This window comes from Alligator mississippiensis, chromosome 1 (genome assembly GCF_030867095.1).
Source record: "Alligator mississippiensis isolate rAllMis1 chromosome 1, rAllMis1, whole genome shotgun sequence".
NCBI lineage: Eukaryota > Metazoa > Chordata > Crocodylia > Alligatoridae > Alligator > Alligator mississippiensis.
In genome coordinates this window covers 92,723,726-92,749,336 of record NC_081824.1, presented here as the reverse complement: position 1 = coordinate 92,749,336, position 25,611 = coordinate 92,723,726, and the positions used below count along the sequence as shown (strand labels likewise).

Genomic DNA, 25,611 nt, shown 5'->3' with positions numbered 1-25,611 from the left:
TTACAATTATAAAGGGAAAAATGGGGAAAAAGCAAGAGCGCAATTTTAACTTTATGTCCCCCGTTATAAATCAGGTAAAATAAAGAGAATGTAGATACCTCCAAAGCATATACACTGTGTGTGTTTATAACGGGAATTTCTGCACTTCAGCAAGTTTGCAAGAGACTTTGCTAGAAGACTCTTTTTTTTGACCAAAAGCCTTTTATTTTCCTTTAAGATGTATGGGTTTTAATAAAAGGTTAGCAGCTCATTTTCTCCTCTTCCTTGATTGTGCAGTGAAGTAGTAATCACATATTTAGGATATTATATTTTACTGCCATGGAAGTTATCTTGAACAGATTATTTTAGAACCAATCACTTCACTGCAGGGTCAAATAGATATAAAGAGTGTAAAGAAAGAAAATCAGTGGGGAAAAATGAGAAAAGTTTGAGATGATGAAAAAACCCCTTCTAATGTCAGTCAGCACCCTTTTCTATCTCATAATTTTCATGTATTTTATTAAAGGTATCCAACAATAGCAACAGAAGTTGAGATTATTTTTTATATATAGGGTTTATAAATATACACTGCATTTGCAGGTATGGTTGCAGACTATGCAGGAAGACCTGGGCTAGCTCTAGTCTAGTGAGCTCAGACTAGTTGCAAGGAAGCTGCAGATGCACTGGCAGTATAAAAGCTTACTGTGGCTTAATTGCTCCTGACCCCTGTACTAGTTACACTAGTGTTAGATCAGGTAGGTCTCCCTGTACTGTAATCGCATTTCTGATTGCAGTATAGACATATCCTTGAAAGGCTGATCACCATCTAAAGTAAAGTTAGATTAACACTTTATAATGCATTGACCACTTTCCAAAGTGGTAGCAAATTGTTTTTTCCTTCAACCAGTGCCAATATGCATGTACAAGGGATGAAGTAAGAAATGTACTAATAACTGTTACATGCCTAAAGGAGGTCAATTCATTTTTTAAATTATTTAGACTTCTAATAAATAGAGCATGAAACTGTATAAAACATAGAGAAAAGGCTCACTTGTGTAACCTTTGATTATTTAAGGGTACTGATGTACAAATCTAGTGATGAAAAAGAGGTTAATATCTGCTGTTTCATCATACTAAAGGGCCAATAAGCCCTGTAACTATGCATAAAAATATACACGTAAATGCAAATATGATCTGATCTTTCCCTGCTTTCCCAACAAGAAGGTAATGGCACACAGATTCATTTTTAGCAATGGCTTCTGTTGAGCAATACCAATGAACATACACGTCTAGATATGTTTAATAAACTATGTGCAAAGGGGTATGATCACACAGTGACTCAGGATAGCAACTAACCATTTCTTGTCAGTACATGAATAGTGATCATGCACAGCCAGCAAGAAGAAAATCTCTGCAATGTGCAGGAAGTACACAGCTTAAACTTGATTAGAAAAAAAACAAACCACTTTATAGATTTTCCTGTTTAAGCAACAGGAAATGACGACCTTTCCTAGATCAGGCTAGTGGTCATCATATTTGAACAAGAACATTTTCCAAAAGTGTTTCTGATGTAATCAACATTCTAATTTAATTAATGAATTAAAAACTGATTAAAATAATGGTGATTATTCAATTAAACTGAGTGTGCTTATGTCTGAATCTCTCATAACTAAATAGGAGGAAGAACAGCAATAACTCCTTGAATAGTTCCAAATGATGTGTATAAAACTGGTTTGTTGTTCCTACAACAAAAATGCAAGGAATGTGCAATTAGTTCCTAGTTAAGGAAATACTTGCATATTCTAGATTCAGTATTTGACACTTTTACCCACTGTGCATTTCCCCATGAGATTTTTTCTCCAATTCTTTCCCAATTTTTTAAAATCATGTTTATATCTGAATCTCCATAAAATCTGAGACACAGTATGAGGCTAATACGTAAAGACAAATTATGCTGTATTTAAGGTTCAACCTCCATGCCTGCCTGCCTTCAAAAGACCCAGATAGTTTTGAGCAGTCAGGATTTTGAGATATCATGGAAAACAAATGCAGAAATATTTTCATTTTAAACAAGTTTACAGTTGATTCTGAAATCTGAAGAACGTGGCCCAGGCACGATTCATTTCCTAGAAATATCTAATCTCAGTTTATTCACAAACCACTTAAAACTGAAAAGTAGAAGTAACAAACAAAGAACTGATTTTTCCCTTATCTGTCTTTAATTAGCCAGTAAATACAACACTTGCAAATATTTTTTCTAGCTTAAGTTTTTAATTTGCATGTGTAGATATTGCTTACAGTTGCACAGAAATGCATTCCTGCAAGCAAGACAATAATTAGGACAACTTCATAAAATATTCCTAAAACCTTCTTTATCAAAGTAAATAAAGACTGAAACATATGCAGCACATTTCATTTACCATTCAAAACATCCTACAATGGTTGCGTACCCACCCTTTGGGGAAAATGTAGCAGTTGTTTTGCTTTGCACAGGAACATTCTACAACACTTGAGCTATAGGATTAGGTAGGGATGTTAGGAATTTTAAGAAGGGAAGTTATAATAATGCCCATCTGGAATTTAGCCAGGAAACTACGATGAGCATGTGTACATCTTGAAACATGTACTGTGGGATCTTCATTAACTTATCTGAGAGAAAGCTCTTCTACCTGCACACTTTCCTTAATGCCATTTTGGAGGAATAGATCATTTCAGTTCAGATTTGGAGGAGCTTGCTAAACCACCCAAGCTTCCTCGAGAGTTTCCTTTTCCATCAAACTTGTTTACATTTAACAAGAGAGAAACTCCCAGCTTACAGAGTTTTCAGATAAACTAAAATGCACTGTACACTTTAATTACCTCCTAACAGTACCCATGAAGAATACTGGGAAAGTGATATGAAATTCAGGGGCTATTTCACAATGCTATGAAGTCATTAAAAATATTCAAACTAAAATGCTTTTATATACAACTGAAAGCATTTTAACATTCTGCAGTCTGGTCTACTTTTTTCTTTTAGACATCTCAGCTGACTTTTAAAATTAAATCTTTTATCTTCTTCACTGAACATTTCAGTTCACTTTTTCAAAGTTGAAAACACTTGCAACATGCTGTAAACCAAAAGGACAACTCAGACCTAACCTCATTATCACACACCCTTTAGAAATTATCATTCTGACCTTTACTATGCACCTGCCTGGATTGGGGGGACATAGGGTAAATTAAAACTTTTGGCTATTAATAGGCCTGCACAAAACAGCAAGTATTCGATTTGGATTTGGCCGATTCAGTGATTCAAATCACTATCCCAATTTGATTTGGTGCCAATTTGGAGCTTTGGCCATAGACTATAATGGGGAATCATTAAAATACCTATAACTTTGTCATTATTTTGCAGATTCAGATGAAAACAGAAGGAATGCTAGCCCCTTCTGAAGGCATGAAGCCTGCCAAGTTACAAGGAGATAAGTGCTGGGGTTTCTGTGAAAGTGCACCTCAATATGTTGAAAGCAAAACTCATATCACTTGTACGTGTTAAGGCAGAACAGGCTGAATGCAGAAGGGATGGTAGCCCCTTGTGGGGGAATGAGGCCTGCCAGGTGTCAGGCAGAGTAGTGCAGGGGTTTCTGTGAAAGTGGACCTCAAGTTTCTGAACACAAATAAAAAAAGCAAATAGGTGCGGAGTTAGGAGGGTGGCACTCACTCCACCTGCACGTGGAGCTTAGGGAACCCCAGCAGCAGGAGGTTCACCTTCAGGAACACCAGCTTCTCCACCAAACCAGGATCCAAGGATGTGCGGTGGGGTGTCACAACATCCCCAGCAATGCTGAACACCCTCTTGCTTGGAACACTGGTCAGTGGACAGGACAGGTATTCCCGGGCAACTGTGGCCAGGTCCTGCCACACCTGGCTGTGGGTTGCCCAATAGGCCAAGGGGTCACAATGCAGAGGCTCCACGTCCTCGGCGAGATAGGCAGCCACCAAGGCCTCTGCGCTACCTACCCGATGGCGGGGTCTGGTGCCTCTGGACCCCAGCATTGAAGCCATGCCCTTGGCCCACATTGGCAGCAGCTGTGGTGGAGGAGATTGGCTCATGGCTGGAGTGCTGGCATGGGAAAATGGATCCTCCTCTTCCACGCCCCCCAGCCTGTGCCCTTCCATCTCCCTGACTGTTCACCAGCACCTCCATCCAGTGATCAAGGGTTTTGTTGCTGCAGATGCTTCACTTCACCCTCAGGTCACACATACCCGCCAGCACATGGACTGTAGTGGACCACAACAGATCCAGCCACTTTTGATGCCCTCCTTCAGCTGCTTCACTAGTGCCTGCACCTCAGGTATGTGGAGTTCCATTGAGTCTCCACATCCTGCATGATTTTGTGCTGCAGGATGCTCAGCTCTGCCTCTGTCCTTTAGCATCTTGCCCCCCTTGATACTCCAGTGGAAGTAGCCAGCCACCTTCCTGAATTTTGAAATAAGTTGGCTGGTAGTAACGGTGCTGTCCCCCTCCAAGCCCTGTTCCCCTTCAAGGTGCCCTGACTATGAGGTGGAACTTGTGTGCCACACAACAGATACCAACAAAGTTGGCATCATGGATGGCCTTGACCATATCGGCCCTGTTGTCGGTGACCATGAACCCACAGGTGAGCTTGCCCTGCCCCACAAACCACCCCTACGCCATGCAGTTCACGGCCAACATGATCTCCCTTGCCATGTGGGACCCATTCATCACCTCCGCTTGAATGAGAGCCCATTGATGGCCTGACTGATTGCACCAGTGCTCTGTGAGGGAGAGGTAGGCATGATCTCCACCCTGGCTGCTCCAGATGTCCAAGGTGAAGTGCAAGGCTGCCTGGGGACCTGCCCTTCTGCAGCTACTCCCTCAAGTACTCTCTGTATACCTCATACAGGGAGGGCACCACCATCCTGTTAAAGGTGGTGCATGCAGGGACTTGGTATGATGAGGCCATGAGCGCTGTGAGCTGCCTGAACCCTGGATGCTCAAAGAAGGGCTGGCCGTCCAGAGCAAGCGTCTCCCCAATGTTCTGGGTGACTTCACTCGCCTTTGGAACGCGCCCCCCTTTGTCTCTACCTTTCCCCCACTGGTCCAGGGTGGCCTGCCTCTGCTTCTTGGGGACAGGGGCTTTGAAATGAGAGGGGGACTTCTTTTTGGGTACACTCCCATTGGTGCCAGGCTGAGGAAGAACAAGGACAAGGGGATGCTGCCTTCCGAGATGCAGCAGCATCACCGTGGTGGCAAAGTGTTTCATGTCTTTGCCCCAACTGATCTGCCTCCGACAGTGCTGGCAGGTAGAATACCTGGGATCATCTGCCACCTCAGAATGATCTCACACTACACTACACCCTCACTTCTGGGTTGAGGGTGGGGATCCTGCCTTATCCCTCTACTCACCAGGCAGAGGCACAACAACAGGAGAAACTGAGCCACCTGCCCCCTTAACCTTCTCCGAAGTGCCTTCCAGAGAAGGAGACCTACCTACAGGGGAACTTTGAGGGGTGTAAGCATAAACTCAGATTCCTCTTCCTTCCCCAGAATTTCTTTTGCTATGGCCCTCAGCTCCTCCGCTTCCAGATTCAGCTCCTCCTCTGGCACTGGAAGGCTCACGCTGGGAACTGAAATTGGGGTGGAGAACGTCATGCTGCTGCTGGTTAGTGGTGGTAGTGAAGGTGTAGGCACTGCTACCACCTCCTTGCTCCCACTAGCAGCAAAAGACTCACTGCTGCCAGGAAAGAGGGTGCATCTATGTTTGGGGTGGGGGAACTTGTAGCTCTCCCTCTGCCCCCTGCCTTTCCAGCACCTGGCACCTGCCTTTCCAGCATGCTTCATAATGTTTGGTGTGCTGCAAAATGTGTGTGCGTCTGTAATATATGTTGTGCTTTCCTGTGCAGTGATGACACACTGTCAGAGAAAACACAGATTTATTTTTATGAAGGGAAAGAATCGAGACAGACTAACAAGAACAAATAAGAGAAAGAATAAGTTGAAAGGAATGGATAGGGATAACAATAGGGATTGTAGGCAAGGGTAACTAGGAAAGGATTGGATACAACTTACAAGAAGAAAGACTAGCTAGCAAGAGACTAGATAGCAAGCCAGAGCCTTTCAGATGATGCTGCTCCAAATGAGAGACAGATCACAAAAGGCACAGATTCCTTCAGACACAGCTTGATATGTTGTTTCTATGGCCCTCCCCCAGAGCACTGTGATTGGAAGGGAACTCAGAGAAACATCACAGTCACTGGCCAGCTACAGATGTCAATATCAGAGCAGTCTTTCCACCCCTCTCAGCCTTGTCCATCCATCCCCCTCCCTCTTCTCAGTTTCTATTTCCTGCAAGCATTCCGAATCTCCAAATCTTTCTGAATCAATTCAGAGGCTTCTAATTCAATTTGGACCTTTTACTGGGTCTCCTGATTCGATTTGGATTCGGAGATTTGGCCGCTGAATCTCCTCCGAATCAAATTGGCTACCAAACCTTCGCACAGCCCTAGCTATTAACATGGTAGGAATTATTCTGGACATTTTCTACACAGGTAAAAAAAGATTTACTTTAAAACAAATAATTTTAAAAGTAGGTGGCAGGTTATTCCATCTACAGATGGTGCGTTTTTGGTGATATTTTAAAAATATTACCAATAACATTGACCATCCTAGATTCAATGGGCCAATTCTATCCCAAGTTTGCTCCCAAGGGAGCCTGTTTAGCTCAGCTGGAGAGTCAGTGTTTATCTTCATGAATAAATGACATGCTTTGTTTTGCCCTTTAAACAACAAACTGAGTTGACTACCTCCCTCACCTACCACAACTCTTTTTCTTGTCCCATATGATTTATAAATGTAAGACTGAAAGTGACATCTTGCATCCACTTCAGCCTCCTTCAGTTGCATGCACCATATCAGGCAATCCCATTCAAACTACATCTTAAAAATAGGGTTTTTTTGTTCTGCTTACTACTGTTGGAAGACTGGGAACTTCACAGCTCCAAATCAGGGCAGGGGGCTTTCTAAGCCTGGTGCCTCGATTGCCCGATCAAGTCATAGGGCTGGGACCTACCCCTAACCAGGACAGTTTCCAGCCAGCCCCAGGCTGCATGGAGAAGTCTGCATGTACACTCCAGAGCTGGCTGGGGACTGCCCAAAATGGGACAGCCTAGGGCTGGCCAAGGAACTGTCCCGGTCAGGGACAGGCCCCAGCCAGCTCCAGGCTGGCCAAGGAACTGTCCCCAGCCCCTGCTTTGTGATTGCAGAGTGGGGACTGGGAGCTCCCCGCTACCAGGGCAGGGGGACATTTTCCCCTCCTGGAGTATAGTGGCAGTGCCCACCCTGGCAACAGGCAGCTCCCAGGGGCAGGGAGCAGTCTCCCACACCCTGCTGCCTGGCTAACAGGGAGCAAATCTGTGATCTACACATGCCACTCTGCACAGTAATTACTTGCAAGTAAATTTGCTACTTGTATTTACAGGTAGCAAATTTACTCATGATTAGAGCAAATTACTGATCAGCAAGCATCCGCATGTGTAAATGGTGATGCTTACTCCGCAGCAATTTGCTCTAATCATGAGTAAAACATCTTGTGTAGATGAGCCCTGTCAGAAAGAAATCAATTTTTTTTAAGTTTCTTCTCATATGATAGGTTTTCCATTTCCCATCCTAGAAGTCATTATCTGCATCTGCTCCAGATTAAGTTGGTCTTTCTTGAACATGGGTAACCACAATTGTATACAGGCTGCACCAGGACCTTGCACAGTAGCATGAACACTTCTTTTGCCTCTACATTCTTGATCTCAAAAAGATACAGCTTTCTTTACTGCTCATTCCTTTTTTTTGTTCTTATTCCCTGTGGGCACCCTACTTATTCCTAATTTCTTGCTTGAGGTGTTTATTCATCCAGTTACATTTCCAGCCCCTAGTCTACTTGTTTTTCCTCTCTGCTTAGGACACAAATTTCTGATGATCATGCACTTTTGACTTGAAGAAATTCCACGCCTCCTCCACATTCAAGTCCCTAAGCTCCACCGTCTAGTTGACTTTACTAGCTGGTGCCCAAAGTTTATCAAAATCCACCCTCTTGAATTCATAAAAACCTACAGAACTAGTTTTGGTGATCCTTCTATTTAATTCAAACTGAATCAAGTTCACAATAACTTGACCAAGATTATTTTATACTACCAGATTTTCTCATTACCAGTCTGGTCTTGCTTCATTACGTGGTATTTCTTTGCCTGGTTTTCTACTTATCTGGAATACTCATTTTGGGGGAACAAATTTGTAGTTTCTCTATTACTACCTAATAATTTAGATGTGCCGTTAGGATCCTGTCTCCAAGCTGACTGCTTGGAGGAGCCACAATAGCCAGCAAAAAAAAAAAATCACTCTCCCATTATATCCGCCACCAGTTGCACACAATGCCAACCTATTTTAGATTTACATCTCCTTGTAAAGGCTACATGTATTGTGTTCAGTCATTTAAAACTAAGAGATGAAGTAATTCGATTTACTCATTTACAGGACATAAATTCATGTGTTAGAACAATTCTCTGACATTGACTTCAGTGCAACAGATAATGTCAATACTTCAGTAGTTAATACCAAGTCAAGAATATATTAAATAGAGTACATATACTATTTTCATTGTTTAATACTCACATTTAGTATACCCTTTCATATGACCTTTCAGTGAGTGATCAGGCAGCATGTGACTAGAATTAAATTATTACCTATAAAGACACATGTATTTGCATGTCTGGTAGCTATAACCAGCAGTTTTAGGACAAATTCCTTTCATACTAGTAAAGTTACATAAAACTATGTACTTACACGCCCCAAAGTACTTTGATAGAACAAGTCTTCTGTGTTTTGCCAAATATGCCCATTTCCTCAGTGTCATCAAAAAATGAAGTTACAATACCTGACCCTTCTGGTTCTGTATATAAATCAATTCTGCAAACCCTGTAATCCTGAAAAAAAATATGATTTTATAAAAATGATACCACCACTTTACTGCTGCTGTAAATTCTTACATAATTTAAGGAGCTAATCCGTAAATCAGTTTTCAACATAACCACAGATTATCCACCATTTATCCTCTTTCTGTCTCAGTTACAGCCATATGGAGGCCCGTAACTGAATGTGGCCAAGCTGGTGGCGCAACTTCCACTGTGTTTCTCAGTGTATTTTAAATCACCTTTGAAGTTTTATGGAGACACGCATCTCTTTCTGTGTTTCCAATGTTTTTTCTTTCTAATTAAATCCTAGCATAACACTGAATAGGCAACTCTTAGAAACTCTATTCACAAAGAAAAAAGTGCCTCCTTCTCCATGTCAAATCTTCTCCTGCTTCATATTTATTTGGGTAAACTTGAAAGCTAATGTGTTAATGATAAACTGAAAAGACATGCAATAAGGTACTCCATCGTGTGCATGAAACCCTCAATCTACATATTCATATAGACGACTTGTAGATCAGAGTCTATCAATGCGCACTGAAGTCTATGTGTGTATAAATTGGACACACACAAAAATGCATATGCATTTTTGAAAATGTGATTCGATTAACTTCTTTAAAAGACCTATGTGAGAATAGGAAAGACCAAATAAAAATAAGCCAATTGTAGTAATGAAGACAAAGACTTTTATAGAATGTAAAAATACAAAATGCAGATTAAAAGATAAAATCATCAACAAGGCATACATAGCTTGTCATGTTTCTACTACGCTTTGAGAGCTCAAGTCATGACAAATATCAGGGAGTAGGTGTCCTTCCTCTCTTAGCCCTGTAATAGGTATTACCAGAGCTGCTACTATAAAACAACAGAATCAACCAGTAAGTTTAAAAATCTCAAGACATGGTAGGTTTATTACTACATCAGTTTCTCAACATTAAAATTATTTGTGCCAATAAAGGAAACAATTCTGGAGCCTACATAAAATACATTTCATTACTTGCCTTTACTACATGTTTTATGGAACCAATCACTGCAGGTTTAGCAGATTTGCATTCCTCTTCTTCTGAGGTATTTTCATCCCATATATTAGTGAGTTCCAATTCTCCTTCCTCCAGAGGAATAGAGGCTCCTTCAAAATTTGGTTTTTCATAGAGAATCCAACTGAAGAAGAAGAGAGATTTTCCCTTCATGAATTTATTGATGACATTTTAACTAACCATAACTTTCTAAAACATATGGTGTACTTCAACCAACTAAGCCGCATATATCTGCAAATAAATATGATATGCCAAAGTTTAGACAAGATCACCATGGCCTCATCTGACCTGAAAAAATCTATGCACATGATTAATTAACAGAAGTAGCCACCACACACACACACACACTTTCTACCAATTCTGAACTTAAAAACTTCTGATAAGCCATCTTATTTTAGAAATAGAAGGGATAGAAACCTTATGCTTCCCTACCTCCACAATACTATAAACAGCTTCTCATTACAATTTCACTTATCCCAAACTATGGTATAGGCCCAGGGTGAGCAAAATACAGCCCACAGGCTGGATCTGGCCCACAAGGCCCCTTTTATCCGGCCAGCGAGGCCCCTACAAAATGTAGGAAATTAATATTTATTTGCTCTTGGTTCCTGTAAAAAATGACAGGAGCCAGGGCCAGTAGGACCCAGGGGAAACCCTGGTGGGTTCCTAGAACAGCAGGGCCCACCCAGCCTTCTGGCCTGGGACCATGTGGCTCCCCAGCTGCACTGGTGCCAGAACCTTTTGGGAGGGGGGAGGAGGAGAAAGAAGAGCAGGGGAGGACCCTGGGCAGTGAAGGAGCCTGGGGAAAAGTGGGTCAGCGAAAAGCTGAGTGCAGAGAAAAGTGGCCCCTCCCCCACCCTGTGGCTGGCGACCCATGCTGCAGCCACTCGCAGCCTGTGTGGGGTTGCCTGTGTGGGCTGTGAGCGGCTGCAGCAGGGAGTGCTGGCCACGGGGCGGGGCCGCTTTTTCGCTGTTCAGCACTAGCTCCTTCCCTGCCAGCGAGCAGGTGGTCAGGGCTGCACGCTGCCCCCCACTTCCGTGGCGCTGGGGGGGCACTGGGACTGAGCAGTTTGCAGGAGCCAGCAGGAGCATGGGCCCCGCATCAGTGTCTCAGGGCCAGTGCCAGCAGGGCCCAGAGCAGGGTGGCAGGAGCGAGGGTCCTGGCTGGCAGGGGCTCTATGGAGCCAGGCCAGCTCCCCCCTCTCTCTGCTGGTGCAGGCCATCCCGGCTCCACAGACCCCTGCCAGCCTGTGCTCCACTGTGGGCCCCACCAGTGATGGCCCTTAGACACTGGTCCCAAGATGGTGACCAGGGGGTGGGGCACCTGTCAAGGGGTGGGGCTACCTATGTGGCCCTCAACAGCTTGCCAAAACTGGGTAAGTGGTCCTCCGCCTGAAATAATTGCCCACCCTGGTATAGGTTATCCTAAGCCATAAGGTAAAAAGATATTCTCATAGGATTTATTTTTAAATGAAAATTTGAAAAAAACACACACTTAAAATGCTAATATTTATACAGTCTATAATGTTCAGGCAAAGTTGAGGCATATGAATTAAAAATGTTTCTAAATTTAAACAAGCATACACACAAAACCAAGACAGAACAGGAGAAAGAGTTAATAAAAGAATGGAATTAATTCTGAAATTCTATCCCAGTGTAACTGAAATACTGAAGGAAATAAGTCAAACACTGCTGATGTATATATTGTCATATGTTACTCTTTGATATATTTTAAGATCGAGGGTATGATTTCTTTAAAATCAAAATGTAGTGTTGGAATTCCGATTTCATCTGAAAATACTGGACAGTAAGAACACTTTGTATTAGCACAAAACCCTACATTGAACACTGGAGTTCTAATGAACCTCTATCAAAAGGAGTGTTCCAATTCCAAAACTGCTTAGGAAAAATCAATTTGATCATAAAATATGTTGAAGCAAAAGGAGATGAGATATGAGCTTTCTGCCACTCAGAAACACAAGGTTTATTATAAAGTGTGATGACAAGGCTAAGCATCTTTGACCATCTGTGGCCACAGAGAATGTTCATACCCTGAAGTTATTACAAAATGATCATTATAGAAGTAGTTGGTAAAAATAATCCAAAAAATTGTTTAGATTTTCTCTAGGACATCAAGTCAGTATCAAATATCACTGTAGTTGAGGGTGAACAATGAGATTACTTCTGCATTTGTTATATGAAATAGAATATTACAATGCATTTCAAATGAAAAAAGCAGGACTGGACTCTAAAAAAATTCTGAAGTTTTTATACAAGGTATTTAATCCAACACATGGATCATTTTTCAGGCAAATAAAGCAGTGACTAGTACTACAGGTATTGGCAAAAAAGAATCTGAAAAGTTCATATTCATTACTTCAAAAATACCACCAATATTGATTTAGTTAATGGAAAAAACCCTGAATCTTGGCTGTCAGTGGTTTGAAATTTGAAAACCTTTAAAACATACTTGAGTTTTAAACTTTCATCCATTATTTGGCCTTTGAAGGGCACAAAGATTTATAAAGAGAAACCCATACATAGAATTTATGATGCAAAATGAGATTAGAAGCCAATCATGGGTGGATCTAATGATAAAGTGCCATTGGCCCGGTTAAAAATGGACCACCACAGCCTGGTCAGGTAGAACGAGTAAAAACAAAGTTGCACTTGAGGGGATTTCCATGTTGCAGGCTGTGGCAAAGTGTAGACACAACCAAGTTAGCACAACACATTTTACAGGCAACCCCAGCTTAACGCTATTTCTCTTATCACTGTTTTGCTATAATGCTCATTTTAAACTGATACTCGATTCCACTTAGCGTTCAGTGAGTTTCATTATACCACTCAGGGCCACCATTTTGGGTTGTCAAAAACTTCTGGTTTTGCTTAACACTCGTTCCACTTAACGTTCATTTCAGCTAGTCTACTCAGCTTCTTAAACAGGGTAAGTTAGCTTATGTAGAGTTCCATTCTGCAGTGATAAGATTGATTCCTGAACTTGTTTGGATATCTCTGCCCTACGCTGCAGTCTGCAAAGCAGATGTACAAATTAGTTACAGACTGGACCTGTCCCATTGATTCCTAGCCGCACTAAAGAAGGGCACCATAACGTGAAGAAAAATCCCCGCTCTTACCATCCTCGGATAACTTTAACAGAAATCACTGGTGACAGCACCCAAGAACTGCAATCCAAAATATCATAAAAAACTTCAATATTATTCTCTTGAACATTTGGTTCACTGCATATCACCATCTGTATTTAAAAAATTAAAAAAAAAAAACATAAAAGAGAACATTATATTTCACTGTTTCTAATATAACAGGAAACAGTAGTCTGTTAAATAAAACTAAAAAGACATAGAACCAGAAGTGGAAATATTAACCTTACCTTGCCAGGTCTGGGATTGATTTTATTTTGGCCATTTGCTGAAAAAGCCTGATAGGCAAAGGAGAGGAAAGAAACACAAATATTAATATATTCAATAGAAAGTATAGTTTTTAATCTAAAAAATAATACATTTGATTACATTTCTCATTTCTTTTTCTGTAGGCTGATGTTGAGTACACTTTGTTCCAATTCAAGTTTTTCTTATGGTGACAACTGTCTTGTCACACACACTAATTCAATTCTGGCCTCATTAAAGCTGGAAAGACTCGGGCAGGCCTGGTACCTTCTAAAATTTTTGCTGGCCAGCTTCCTAGATTTTCCAAAAGTTACAGGTATCCGAGGGTCATTTTGAAAACACTGGAGAAGTTTTGCATTTAAAAGGTATGTGCTCTAAAATCTTAGGGTACCTGTACACGAGCATGGAGGCTGCTCTGATATACTGTAATTACAGCGTGTCAGAGCATACTTGATTAATAGAGTCTGCTGGAGCATGGTAATTACCACACTCCAGCTAGCCTCTGCGTCTCGTGAATCAGCATCCCCACACTTCAAAATGGCGATGGCAGTGCTTTAACTAAAGCTCATTGGACAAGCTTTAGTTCAAGTGCCCCTGCCACTATTTTAAACCAGGGCGACACTGATACATGAGACACCGCAGAGTATTAAAGCATCTATCAGAGCTGCTCTAATTAAAGTGCCTCCCCCCTACTGCCAAAGCATGTGTAAAAGTGCCAAAAATGTTAAGTAAATGGTCAGTATGTGAAAATATAAAAATAATTCAAAACTAATTTAAAAAAAAAAACCATGTACAAATATTGGAAAGAGCAGCATATCAAATATACATTTCAGATAATCAAACTACCAGTAAGAAAATGTTCATTAAAAAAATTACTAGGATAGCAGAGGGGGCTCAATAAAAATATACCAATAGTAACAGCCAACATAAAATGCTCAAATGTGCAAAATTAAAAGCAACAGCTTAAAACTTAGTTTAAATTAAATGATACAAAATATGCCATATAGTTGTAGTTGTGGACTATGTTCCCACAGAAAAATAAAAGCACTGGAAAATTTTCAAAACCCCACATCTCTGGTTCCTGGAAAAAAAATTAGCATTTTAATGATTTATTTGTATTAGAGAATTTAGGAGCTCTTGTCCTGAGCCTCGACCCCATTAATCTATGTGCTGTACATATACACAGAACAAAAAGATAGTTCCTGTTCCAAACATTTTATAATCTAAATATATGAAAAGAAACTACAGATAGGTACAGGCAGAATAAAAGAAAATAACTTGGCAGTATTACTCGGAATGATAGGCATTGGTTTCACAACATGAGCAGCCTAACCAGCATTAGTGTTTTGTAGGCATTATCAAGATGCGCTGACGCAGTCACTACTGGTTTTATAGCTTCTGATTAAATTCCAGTTAGTACTTGCCCCATTTTAAAAATGGTGTCATGGTCATTTATTTTTTTGCTGCCCTGACTTTATTTTTTTCTTCCTGCTGCTTATTACTTTGAGTGTCACAATCAGCTTAGTCACTAGAGTACATAAAATAGTTCTTCATCTTAAGTGTAACATATAGAGGGGGCCTCTATAACCAGTTAATCATGCCTTAACTTGTAACCCAGCTGCACGTTCAAGCAATTAATATCACATAAAACAAGCAACAACCTATAAAGTTATTCCACAAAAAACATATAACAACTTTGTAGCTTGTACTAATCACGGCATTAATTGAATGCGTGGCCAATACTCCCTTGTGGCTGGAAGCCCCATCAGTTGAGGGGTTGCCAGCCACAGAGGTGCACCACCCACTGCCAGCCCTGCAGCTGACAAGGATCATAGTAGGGGCAACGCTGTCAGCTGCGAGATCGCAGCAGGAGCAGCAGAGGTCACCATCCCTGCTGCAAGCCCCATGTGGTGTGAGGCTCAGTGGCAGCAGCATTCCCCGACACTGCCTCCACTGTGAACACCCCGGTCCATGTCACTGCAGGGCTCACAGTGGTGGCAGTGGAGAGAACACTGCTGCTGCTTCAAGCCTAATGAGGTGTGGGTCTTGCAGCAACAGCAGCTCCTGCTGCAAGCTCTGCAGCTTGCAAGGTTCACAGCTGTGGCAGCGTTCACCCTGCTGCCCCCACAGAGAGCCCCACAGAACACATTAGCTGCAGTGCTTGCATGGGGGCAGTACAGGGAACGCTCCTGCCACTGAGAGCCCTGCACTTCATGAGGCTCACCGTGGGGGCATTCTTCCTGCAGCCAACTGTGAGTCTTGCCAAGCCCAGTCAACTGTGGGGCTTGCAGCTGCAGAAGCCAGATCTCTATCCCGGGCTCCCCCTGCACCAGTGATAAGGCATGACGGGATCTAATGCATGATCCCACCATCACACCTCCTGACATTTGCATGTGGCATGACAGAAGGTGCCATTGTGTGCATCACATGTTACATCCCATTGCACGTTTACTTGCACATGTAGAGGGGCCCATGTACACACAACAATTTTAGGTTCCTCTGTATTACAGAGAGTTCTTTGTTCAAGTAAAAGGCCCAGTCTTGGAAAGGGGTACATGCATATGGAATCCAAGTAGATCCCACATGGGAGTAAGTTTCAGGTGTATAGAAGGTTCTGTTTACAGACAAATCAGGGTCCTCAACTTGTCAAAATGTTCATTTGAACTCAAGCCAGGAGCACAACTGGGGAAGGGACAGTAACCAATGAAACATCTTTAATATCTAAGTTTCACAAACATCTTCTTAAACTGCCACAGCAGAAACATTCAAAGGAAGAATGCCTTTCCATCTGCCAAAGTAAATCTGAACTTTTGCTTAATTTAATTTGATTCTTACATTTTGAAATAAGTCTGGACTCAAATGGGGGGGAAAAACAGCTTTAAGAGTGGAAGACAGTGTTGTCTCCTTCCTTGAGGGGAAGACAGGAAAGATCTGTGCCAGGGACATCAGATAACTATTCAGTTTGAAGAAATGCTTCCTGACTTCCTTTTCTTTTCAATCCTGCAGACCCCACTGAGGAGAAGAGGAACTACTTTCCCCTGTTCCACCACCTACTGAATATATTTTGTCTATTGTGTAATGGTGAATAACACTTTGAGAACCAAGATCTGTAGCAGCAGGAATAGCTGAAGTTGTACAGTATTTATTCACAATTTAGATAGAAATAATGTGAATATACCATAATGGAGTGAAAAAGAATATCGCTACTAAGGAAGTAACAGGTTCTCCTTTATTGGCTGGTTTAACATAAATATATATAGCTATAGATAGATAAATATCTATATCTATAGATATGTATGTATGCATGTATAATCAAATGAATAGTCTGCATGGATGCTACTCAGAAGAAACAAAAAGGACTTTAGTCTCTAAGGTGATTAACACTTTTCATCTTTATCCCTATACGGCTTTTAAAATCTTTTTCAAGATTCTGGCTAGTGCCCTTCGAAAAGTAGATGGATGTTAGAAGCAGGAATGGACAGAAACTGACTTTTTGGTAGAGAGAATTTTTGGCAACAGAGAATTTCATTAGGAGAAAAGAAGTATTTATAAGTCACTAAGAACAGGGGAGCATACAGAAAGCACACCACTAATTTGCAAGAAAGATGGAATTAGAACATACTTTGCAAAAAAATCATGGCAAAGTGAAGCTTCATACTACAGTGTCTGAAGTTTTTTTATTTACACAGAGTTGTAAGATAAGGACACCTCACAGGACTGTCATCATATCAAGAAGTATTACATACATAGTCTCACTTTGAAAGCCTAAATTTCTATTAAACCATTCTTCAGTCTAAACTCATAATTTATGTATGTCACTGTTGAGAAGGAAAAATAAATCAGAGAAATGTGTACAGCATGTAGCAAATGTGAAAGCCGAATAACTTTTCAAAGTGACACAGAGTTTTGACATACTCACCTCTATATCCAATGAACCAGAAAGAACATTTCGTTCATACTGGCTAGACCCTAACCAGGTTGAGAAACTTTTGTCACTGCTTCCACAATTTGGCATTTGTAAACCTAATTCTTTTTTCGCATCATCCATTTGAAAATATTTTTCCATGCAACTTGGAACTTTATCTGAAAGAGACTGAATTAGAAAATTAAAACAAAAAGGTTATTTGGAAGCCACATTTCCAAATAAGGGTTTCTTAAGGCTTAATCTTCTGAACTATTTAGTTTTATTACCTCTGACTTTTGAGGAACATTGAATGGTCCAGCAGTGTTCAGTAGTAAAGAAGGAATGCCTGAGGAGTCAGCTGCAAAAGCTGTTATGATGGTATTTGCTGAGGTTGCAGGAGTAATCTTTTCTTTAGCTACTGATGATAGTAAACTTGAGTAGAGGGAACTTTTTTCCAGACGGGATCTCTTAATTTCACCATCTACACTATCGTTGTTCTCTTTTCCATTTATTTCCTCAACTATTATAGGTTCATTTCTGTTGGATGACTTCAGCGACTGGAAAAGTATACTCTGCTCTGTAGATATACGCTTGGGTCTTACCTTAGCTATAGTTTCTAGACTTTGCATTTTAATTTGTTGGGCTGGGGATAAATCTTGTTTCTTTTCCCTCTTTACTCCCAAACCAAGTGTAAATATATTGGGATCAAATATTTTCTCTAAATTGTCTTCATGGATTGGAGGCATTGCAAAGTAAGGTGCTGGGGATTTGGGAAGCTTGGGCCTTTTTTTCTTCTGTGGTACACAAATTGAGCTGTCTAGATTTTTGATAGTTTCAGCAAACTTCTTCATGTCAGTTGGAGAATCAAAAATGCTATCAGCAGCAGCAGCAGAACCATTACAAGTGTTGTCTGGGTTTTGCTGTATATCGGTAACATATCGCTCTAATGTCTGCTCGTTATCTAAATTGTTCTTGGTACAGTGTATGCTTGTAGAATCTCCTATTTTCGTCTTTTTGCAATCGTTTTCTATCTTCTGTAATTCTGGTTCCTTGGAAACCAAAACAGACTTTAGAGGATACTTATCATTACAAGGTGATGAGATGTCTACTTTTGGCAGCAGTATTATTTTTTCATTTTGAGGTAATTTTGAGCACACATTAATTATTTGGTTATCATTATCTTGGAAGATTTTACTTTCATTGAGAGATTTAGGTTGTAAACTGTCATTATTAATCATAGGAGGTTCTGCATCTGATTGTTTTAATAAGGAAGAACAAGCATCTACTTTGCTGGTTTGGTTGAAAAGCGATCCAGCAGCTTTTACTTTAAGTTCTGCTACCCTTCCAGCCTCCTCATTAGTTGGAGTCCCTGCTTGAGAGCCTTCTTGAAGTTTGACCTTTATTTCTGCAGAGTCTTCTTTAATCTGTGTCCCATTTTCAAAAAACTTCTGGTGACTGTTCTGCTTAATTATTATTTTATCAGGTTGCCCATTTTCTGTGGCTTGCTTTCCAAATTTCAACTTTGCTCTACCAACAAATGCATTTGATACAACACTGTTTTTTGAAACAGGGACATCAGTAGGTCGCTGATTCTGAGAACATTTATTTTCAAACAGGGAAATTTTGTTGGCAATACTGTTGTTAGTTTTATTAACTGCTTTTTCAAGAGACTCTTGCTCACTTTCCAAGTTGTCAAGACTTATAGGTGCTTTAAAATTCAATTCTACGTTCTTGGGTTTGGCTGGACTGCAAAAAACAAAGTGATAAAGATATTTTGCAAAGCATTACATAAAACTAACATACCAATTACAAAAAAAGACATAAAGCACCTTCACAACAAAATCTTTCCCTTTTAACAGTACTTAATAGCATTCCTCTTTAACAAATTAAGTTTCAATATTTTAAAAGGACTTGATGAAAAGAAAGGCATGACTGCCGGCATGCCTACACTGGCTCTATATTGTCTTTGAATGTGATGATAAAAAATAAGTCTCATCCATCTGTTTCCACTCTGCAACTGGAACTTGCTGCTGCTGCCCTTATAATCTGGACAAACAGATCTCAAGAGCAGTGGTGGGGAGCAGTCCCATGGTATCCTTACCACCTCAGATCTGTACCAGCTCAGGGTAAATCGGAGTTTATTTTTAGGAAGCATGGAAACAATGTAGACATGCCCTGTGCTAATGGCAGTAAAAAAGAATTGGGTGCTGGTAGGGACAAAGCATCTCACACACATGCACACAATTTACTATAACCTAGACCACTGATGTCAAACTCACCCCAGGCTGGATCTGGACCAAAAGGGCTCCTCTTGGGTTGGATTCACAGGGCCGTATTTAGGTAGCGGTGTGGGTCCGAGGTTGGGCAGCTACGCAGAGCTGTGTTCAGGCAACGCACAGCCAAGGGCATGCATTGGTGAGGACACTGGGATGTGAGGCAACCCGGAGCTCTGACCAGACATCAGCATGGAGCTGGAGCCAGGGACATGAAGCAGTCCAGATAGACATGACTATGGGTGGCAGCCCTCTTGGCTCTGCAGTATTGCTTGAACACAGCTCCCTGCAGCTGCATGCCTCTGGCTCCATGCCACTGCCCAGTGGCACAGAGCCAAGACATAGCATTTCTGGTTGCCCACCAGACTACCAGTGGGCTGAATGGAATGGTTCTGCAAGCCAGATCTGGCCCGCAGGCCTTACATTTGACACCACTGGTCTAGGAGATCAACACAATAGTGAATCAGATGACAAGATGCAGCAGAGAAACTCAACTTTTTATATCTGTGTCAAAGTTTAAAAGTGAACAGATGGAATTAAATTCGTTTTTAAGCCAGGTACATTTTCAAATTGCTAGTCTCCATTTCTAATAGATATAGCCAAACTTTAAAGGCCAAATTATGAGCCACACCTCTGAAGAGCTTCAGGCCAGATGACAAGGGATAGAGCTTTACACCACTTCTTAGACTCTCAAATTCTTGGCTGGCCCAAGATCCATTTCTTAAAGCTTAATCTACACTGAAAAGTTTTGCCAGCACAGTTAGATTTGGGTAAGGGTATGAAAAAAAATATTACCCTCTCACTGGAATTGCTATGACAGCAAAAACCCTGGTGTGAACACAGCTATGCCAACACAAGATGGTTTTCGTTGCTTTGGTTCATGATGTTTAGGAAAACAGTATTGCTATGCCAAGAGAAAGACTCCTTCTAATGGTCTACACTAGAGAACTTTTCTGACATAACAGAGGCTCCACACAGAAAAACCTCCCCAGGGACTGCTCTAACTTACTAAGAGTTTGGGCAATTGCCTTTGAACCACCTGGAATCTAGAAGAGTCAAAGCACCAAGAGCTTCAGTCACAGCCCATCCCTCCCCCAATCACTCCCACACAAGGATTTCCCAGGGAAATGGCTGCTGGGTAATCAGTCTGTTTTAGGCTCCTTTTGCACAGCAAGAACAGCTAAAAGGGTCAGGATGCAGTAAAGAATTGGGGCAAAGACTTTCAAAACTTATCAAAGTGTTAAATAACCCATTACCAATTAATCAAGAAGTCCCCTGTGGTTCAGTGGTAGAATCCTTGTCTACCACACAGAAGACCTGGGTTTGATTCCCAGACACTTATTCAGTTATAGCCACGGAGGTACCAAACAGCTGGATTCAGTCTGGTCTTTGGATTCTGTCTCAGTGGCCTAAAAGAAGGATAGAAGTTCTGGGCAGCCTTCACTCCTCCAAAAATTCTTACCCAGGCATGTGCATTAAAAGCCTGGGTGGCTTGCATGCATTCACCATGATCCAGGAGGATCAACAGTTGCCACCCCCAGTTCAGGAAATGGAATTTGTCCCTCAAAAACTATAGGAAGTTACATGCATGCAGTAATGGAAAAACCTTTGCAGCAGCAGGACACTGGCCACTGTGGTCTGCCTGCTTTACCTGTGGTAGGTTAGGGTATTATGTCATGTGGTTGTGTTAGGGTTGATCCTGTAGTTTTGCTAATAAGTTAGACAATGAATTTTTATAGGATGGTTTGGGGATGATTCTGCCTCACAGGGGGTTGGGCTAGATGACCTCTAGAGGTCCCTTCCAGCCCTACTTTTCTATGATATTCTATGGTAGAATAGTGTGTATATAAGCTATAGGGACACTAATGACTGTGGGAGATCACAGATAAACTGCCAGCAACAAGCTCTAAAGTCACATGACATCTAAGTCTCTACATGATTTTCTGGCACAGAAATACTTATTTTTATCTATCTGCATACCGAGCTATTAACTAAATAATAGTGGGATTGAGCTTTAGTTCTAGAGAAATTCTACACACAAATAAACCCAGAGAGAAACCAACTGAAATAAAACTTCACACCAAAAAACAAGATACTCAAAAGCAAATCCTGCTCAAATACTGCTTTCAGTTTTTGCTGCCATGAGAGAGAGAAAATACTGGGCTACATGGACCTGTGATCTGAGTATGGCATTATTTATACTTTTTTGTTCTTTCTTTGAGTGAAAGGATGAGAGAACAAATCATATATTACTTACTGAACTATTGGAAGGCCATCAGATACTACAGTTATGGATGCAGCAACAAGAGCAACAAAAAAAAGAAAGAATGAAACTGGAAGCATTAACTATTTTATAAAATATCCCTCTGCTAACACTGAAACTACAACTTTTTAAATTTTGATCATAACTGTAAGGTACTTATGTTTCATCAATGAAAACTAATTAGCCATTATAGAAAATAAAAGATTTTTAAATGTACTAACAATTCCAAATTCCTTTTAGGCAGGTCAATTCAGCAGGAGCTAAAGGAAAACGTACGTTGAAATGTAAGAAACAGACAAGAACTCCCTGAAAATAGTGTTCACATTTATGGGAAGGCTGAAATTCCATAACTCACAGCGCAACATGGGGGAAAAGCAACTTTATGAGCAAGATTTTTAGATATATTTTTCACTTGTCTTAAGTCAGCGTTCTCCCAGCAAAGTGGAGGGACGGTGGGCACATGGTTAGGTTTCACTCTCATAGGTTGTAAAAGGATTCCTCATCTCGATATATTCATCTCCCATACCCTTTCTTGACTAGCTGTTTACTCCCACTACAATACACTTTGGGAAATTAGTGAAGAGATCTTCGTTGCTTCTCTTTCTGCCCCACTGAGTAGTGTAATAGGTAGTGTTGAGAGCTAAAGTATTATCAAATTGCATCTGAGTTGAAACCCATATAAATGAGCATTTACCACCTTAGTGGTTCAGTTTCAGTCTTTCAGCAAATTCAAGCAGAAGCCTCTGCATCAGTATAACTTTGCATCAGTGACATGGGCTTCACATTTTGAAGAGTTGCTTCAGAACAGCAGTTAGAGGCTCACTTCTTTAAAAAGAATAAGAGAAGAAGAATTTTGAGCCCGTGGAGAAGAATTTATAGGTCTGCCATGGCAGGGGATGGTCCATGAATTCCACTCCCTTCCATCACTCCATCCCAGCTAGTCCTTCTGCTAGCATCCCCCGACCAGTATGTTTTATATTTCAAGTAACATTGTCTTATGAGCTATAATATAAAAAGACTAAGCTTCAATTTCATTACATGAATCAAAGGTAAATGCTATTTTTGATGAGCCTGAAATATAACTCTGACTTTGTGGGAAATAGCAGAGGTTGGGTTTATGTATCAGATTACCCAGACTATTTTGTGCATGCATTCAGGTCTTGCTAATAATTACTACAATCCACTATTTGGCTCCAAACCTTCTTTTACTTAAGTGAAAGCAGGAAGAAGTTACTGGTGCATTTCCTTTGGAAGTCTACCACCTTGCAACCAATCTGCAGAAGCACATAGCTAGACCTCTCCCAATTTAACCTGACATAGCTGGTGACTCACACAGACAACATGTAGTGGAACAGACAAGTTAAACAGGTATCTTCAATGCCAGAACATCAGAGCCTGACATGAGCAAAGCACAATGGCATGTTAACAGAGCAGGATAATTAAATGAGATAAAATGCAATCATTTACAAATCAATGTTTGAACATCAAATGTGAGAACCAGGGCCAAAATCTATTAAGAATATCAAAATAACTGTACAGTTTGAGATTTTATTTATGTAAATCTAAACATTGCTCCAAGCCTGATTAATACTAGACTTCAATCACTTAAGCTCCAAACTGGACTCTGTTTAAAGTTGTTAAAAAGCATTCGAGTTTTTAAAATAAGATTTTAGCATGTGAATACAAAAAGGGAAAGAATAGGTAAAAATGTTTAGCTGAAAGAATTCTAAATAAATAAATAACAATTAAAAACTAAACTCTTAATGTTGCTTCTGCAGCAGAAGCCTAATACTTAGGCTACTCTGTACTTTACTATACTTAACCGTGGTAACACAAATCTATCTGGCACTGGAAAATGATGTAGTTTAGAGGTATTTTAAAAATTCCAGCTCCAGCTAATAAGCTAGAAGAGCGTGTGCACAAATGTGTGTAAAATCAAAACATGCCAAACAAAAGGTATAAAAACAGTACATATATTTTTAAAAATATTTAATGTGTTTTTAGCCTTTGAAAATAAAAAGTAGAGCCTTCTCAACTGCGTAAGGTTAATTCTTTTATCACACTACACTAGACAAAAAGTCACTTTGTAATGAGACCAATCGCCTTTCTCTCCAATTACACAACAGTCTGATACACACCTAGATTTACAGTCTGTGTGTTCTGATGAATAAGCTGAAGAATTTCACTTAGTGCTTTGACTATATCAACTGACATTGCCTGCCTATATCAGCCGAGTGCCACTCAACTGACTGATGCTAGCATAGCAGCTTCTAGCTAATAGAAATAGTCAATATTATTATATGGTGCATAGGGATCTTTCACCCTGCTAAACCTACTCCAAGGTACTAGGGCAGGATACAAATCTAAAAAATAAATAAATATTTCCCACTGAAGTCACTGGCAATTGAAGATTTTTGGCAATACCTTTGTTGGAACAACTGTAGAGTAGGAAATGTTGTTAAGCCATGTTTGGAAAGGAAAGGGATTTTGTGTGTGAAAGCTTGTCTAACATTGTCAACTAGAAAGGTAGCAGTTGTTCAATTGGGAGGGGTGGGAGTGGGGGCAGGGATTAGCCCCAGGTATCAACTATCCCCATCCTTACCCCACAAAAGTCTTTGCTGCAGCAGAGGCAGTTGGACAGCACAGCCTTGTACCCAGCTGTGTATCTGAGGAGCGAGAGTTTCTTCTCACTCCACACATGCGGGGGAGTTTTTGCCACAGCAGGTGGAGCCCTGCACCCAACAGCAAATGCGGGGGCAGGTAGGGGGGAGGAAGGATGGGATAAATACCAGGGCAGGAGGGTCAGCTCTGATGGAGCCCAGGCCACAGGGATGCAACCACCAGAGCCAATGCTACGGTGGCAGCCTTCAGTGTGCGAGATCTGGGGCAGACCAGACTTCTCTTACCTTCCCCCCCCCCAAACCCCAATCACTGTCTACAGTGGTTGCCAACCCCTCTCCCCTACCCCAGGCATTGAATGAGCTCACTACATCTCTGTCACTTGGTCCAATTTAAAATTCTCACCAAAACAACCCTTGTTTCCCATATATTTCCTGGACCATCATGGCTACAACAAAGGCATAAAAGGGTAGGCCTGCACCTTGCAGCTTCAGTGCACAAGGCAGCACTGAATCCTGTGCTGCCAGCGGTGTGGCCAGCTGTCTGCTGTGACAGTGGCTGTCTTTGTACCTTTTCTTTTCATCCCCAACAGCTGTGACTTGGGCTGCTGCTCCCCTCAATTACACCACTGACAACAACACTCCAACTCTACTGCTGGGAACTGGTTAAACATTCAATTTTGCTGAATGACTACATGTTATTAGATTGCAGTGCCACAGTGCTGTTGTATCCACCATGGTCCATACAATATGCTAGAAGCAAGGTTTGTGTCATAAAATCTTTCACTGAACCAAATATAAAGTTGGGAGAGAGGTCAGACAAAACAGATGGACCCTAAGCTAAATATCAGGTAGAACAATTACTTTTAACTCCTTATTTCCTTTATATTTACCTTTTTTTATAGAGTTGGTCCAATTAAAGGTATTACTAAACATAACTCACTTCTCTTAGAAAGAGCACTTGCTTCTTACTGAAAGACAATGGTATGAAATAATTTAGTGTACAGCAAACTAGCAGCAATTATCCCAGGTATGGTCCAAGCAACATAGGACAGGCTTATTTGGCAACCAGCAAATTGGCCAGCAGATTTGTGTGTCAGCTGTCAACTGACAGCAAAAGCCTTAATCTATTTGGCAGAACAAGGGGGGGGGGAGGGGAGGTC

General features: G+C 41.0%; 1 protein-coding gene across 3 annotated transcripts in view; it reads right to left on the bottom strand.

Annotated features, from left to right (window-relative positions):
* Window positions 1-25,611, bottom strand: part of CRYBG1 (crystallin beta-gamma domain containing 1) — a 146,454-nt gene that overhangs the window by 34,701 nt on the left and 86,142 nt on the right. For all 3 annotated transcript variants that reach the window (XM_014605838.3, XM_006276732.4, XM_019499887.2), the window contains 6 exons: window positions 17,582-19,040; window positions 17,310-17,483; window positions 13,375-13,422; window positions 13,121-13,239; window positions 9,948-10,107; window positions 8,819-8,958 (listed from right to left, as the gene is read on the bottom strand). In XM_014605838.3, the coding sequence (XP_014461324.2) occupies window positions 8,819-8,958; window positions 9,948-10,107; window positions 13,121-13,239; window positions 13,375-13,422; window positions 17,310-17,483; window positions 17,582-19,040 (2,100 nt within the window). The remainder of the gene's footprint in view (window positions 1-8,818; window positions 8,959-9,947; window positions 10,108-13,120; window positions 13,240-13,374; window positions 13,423-17,309; window positions 17,484-17,581; window positions 19,041-25,611) is intronic.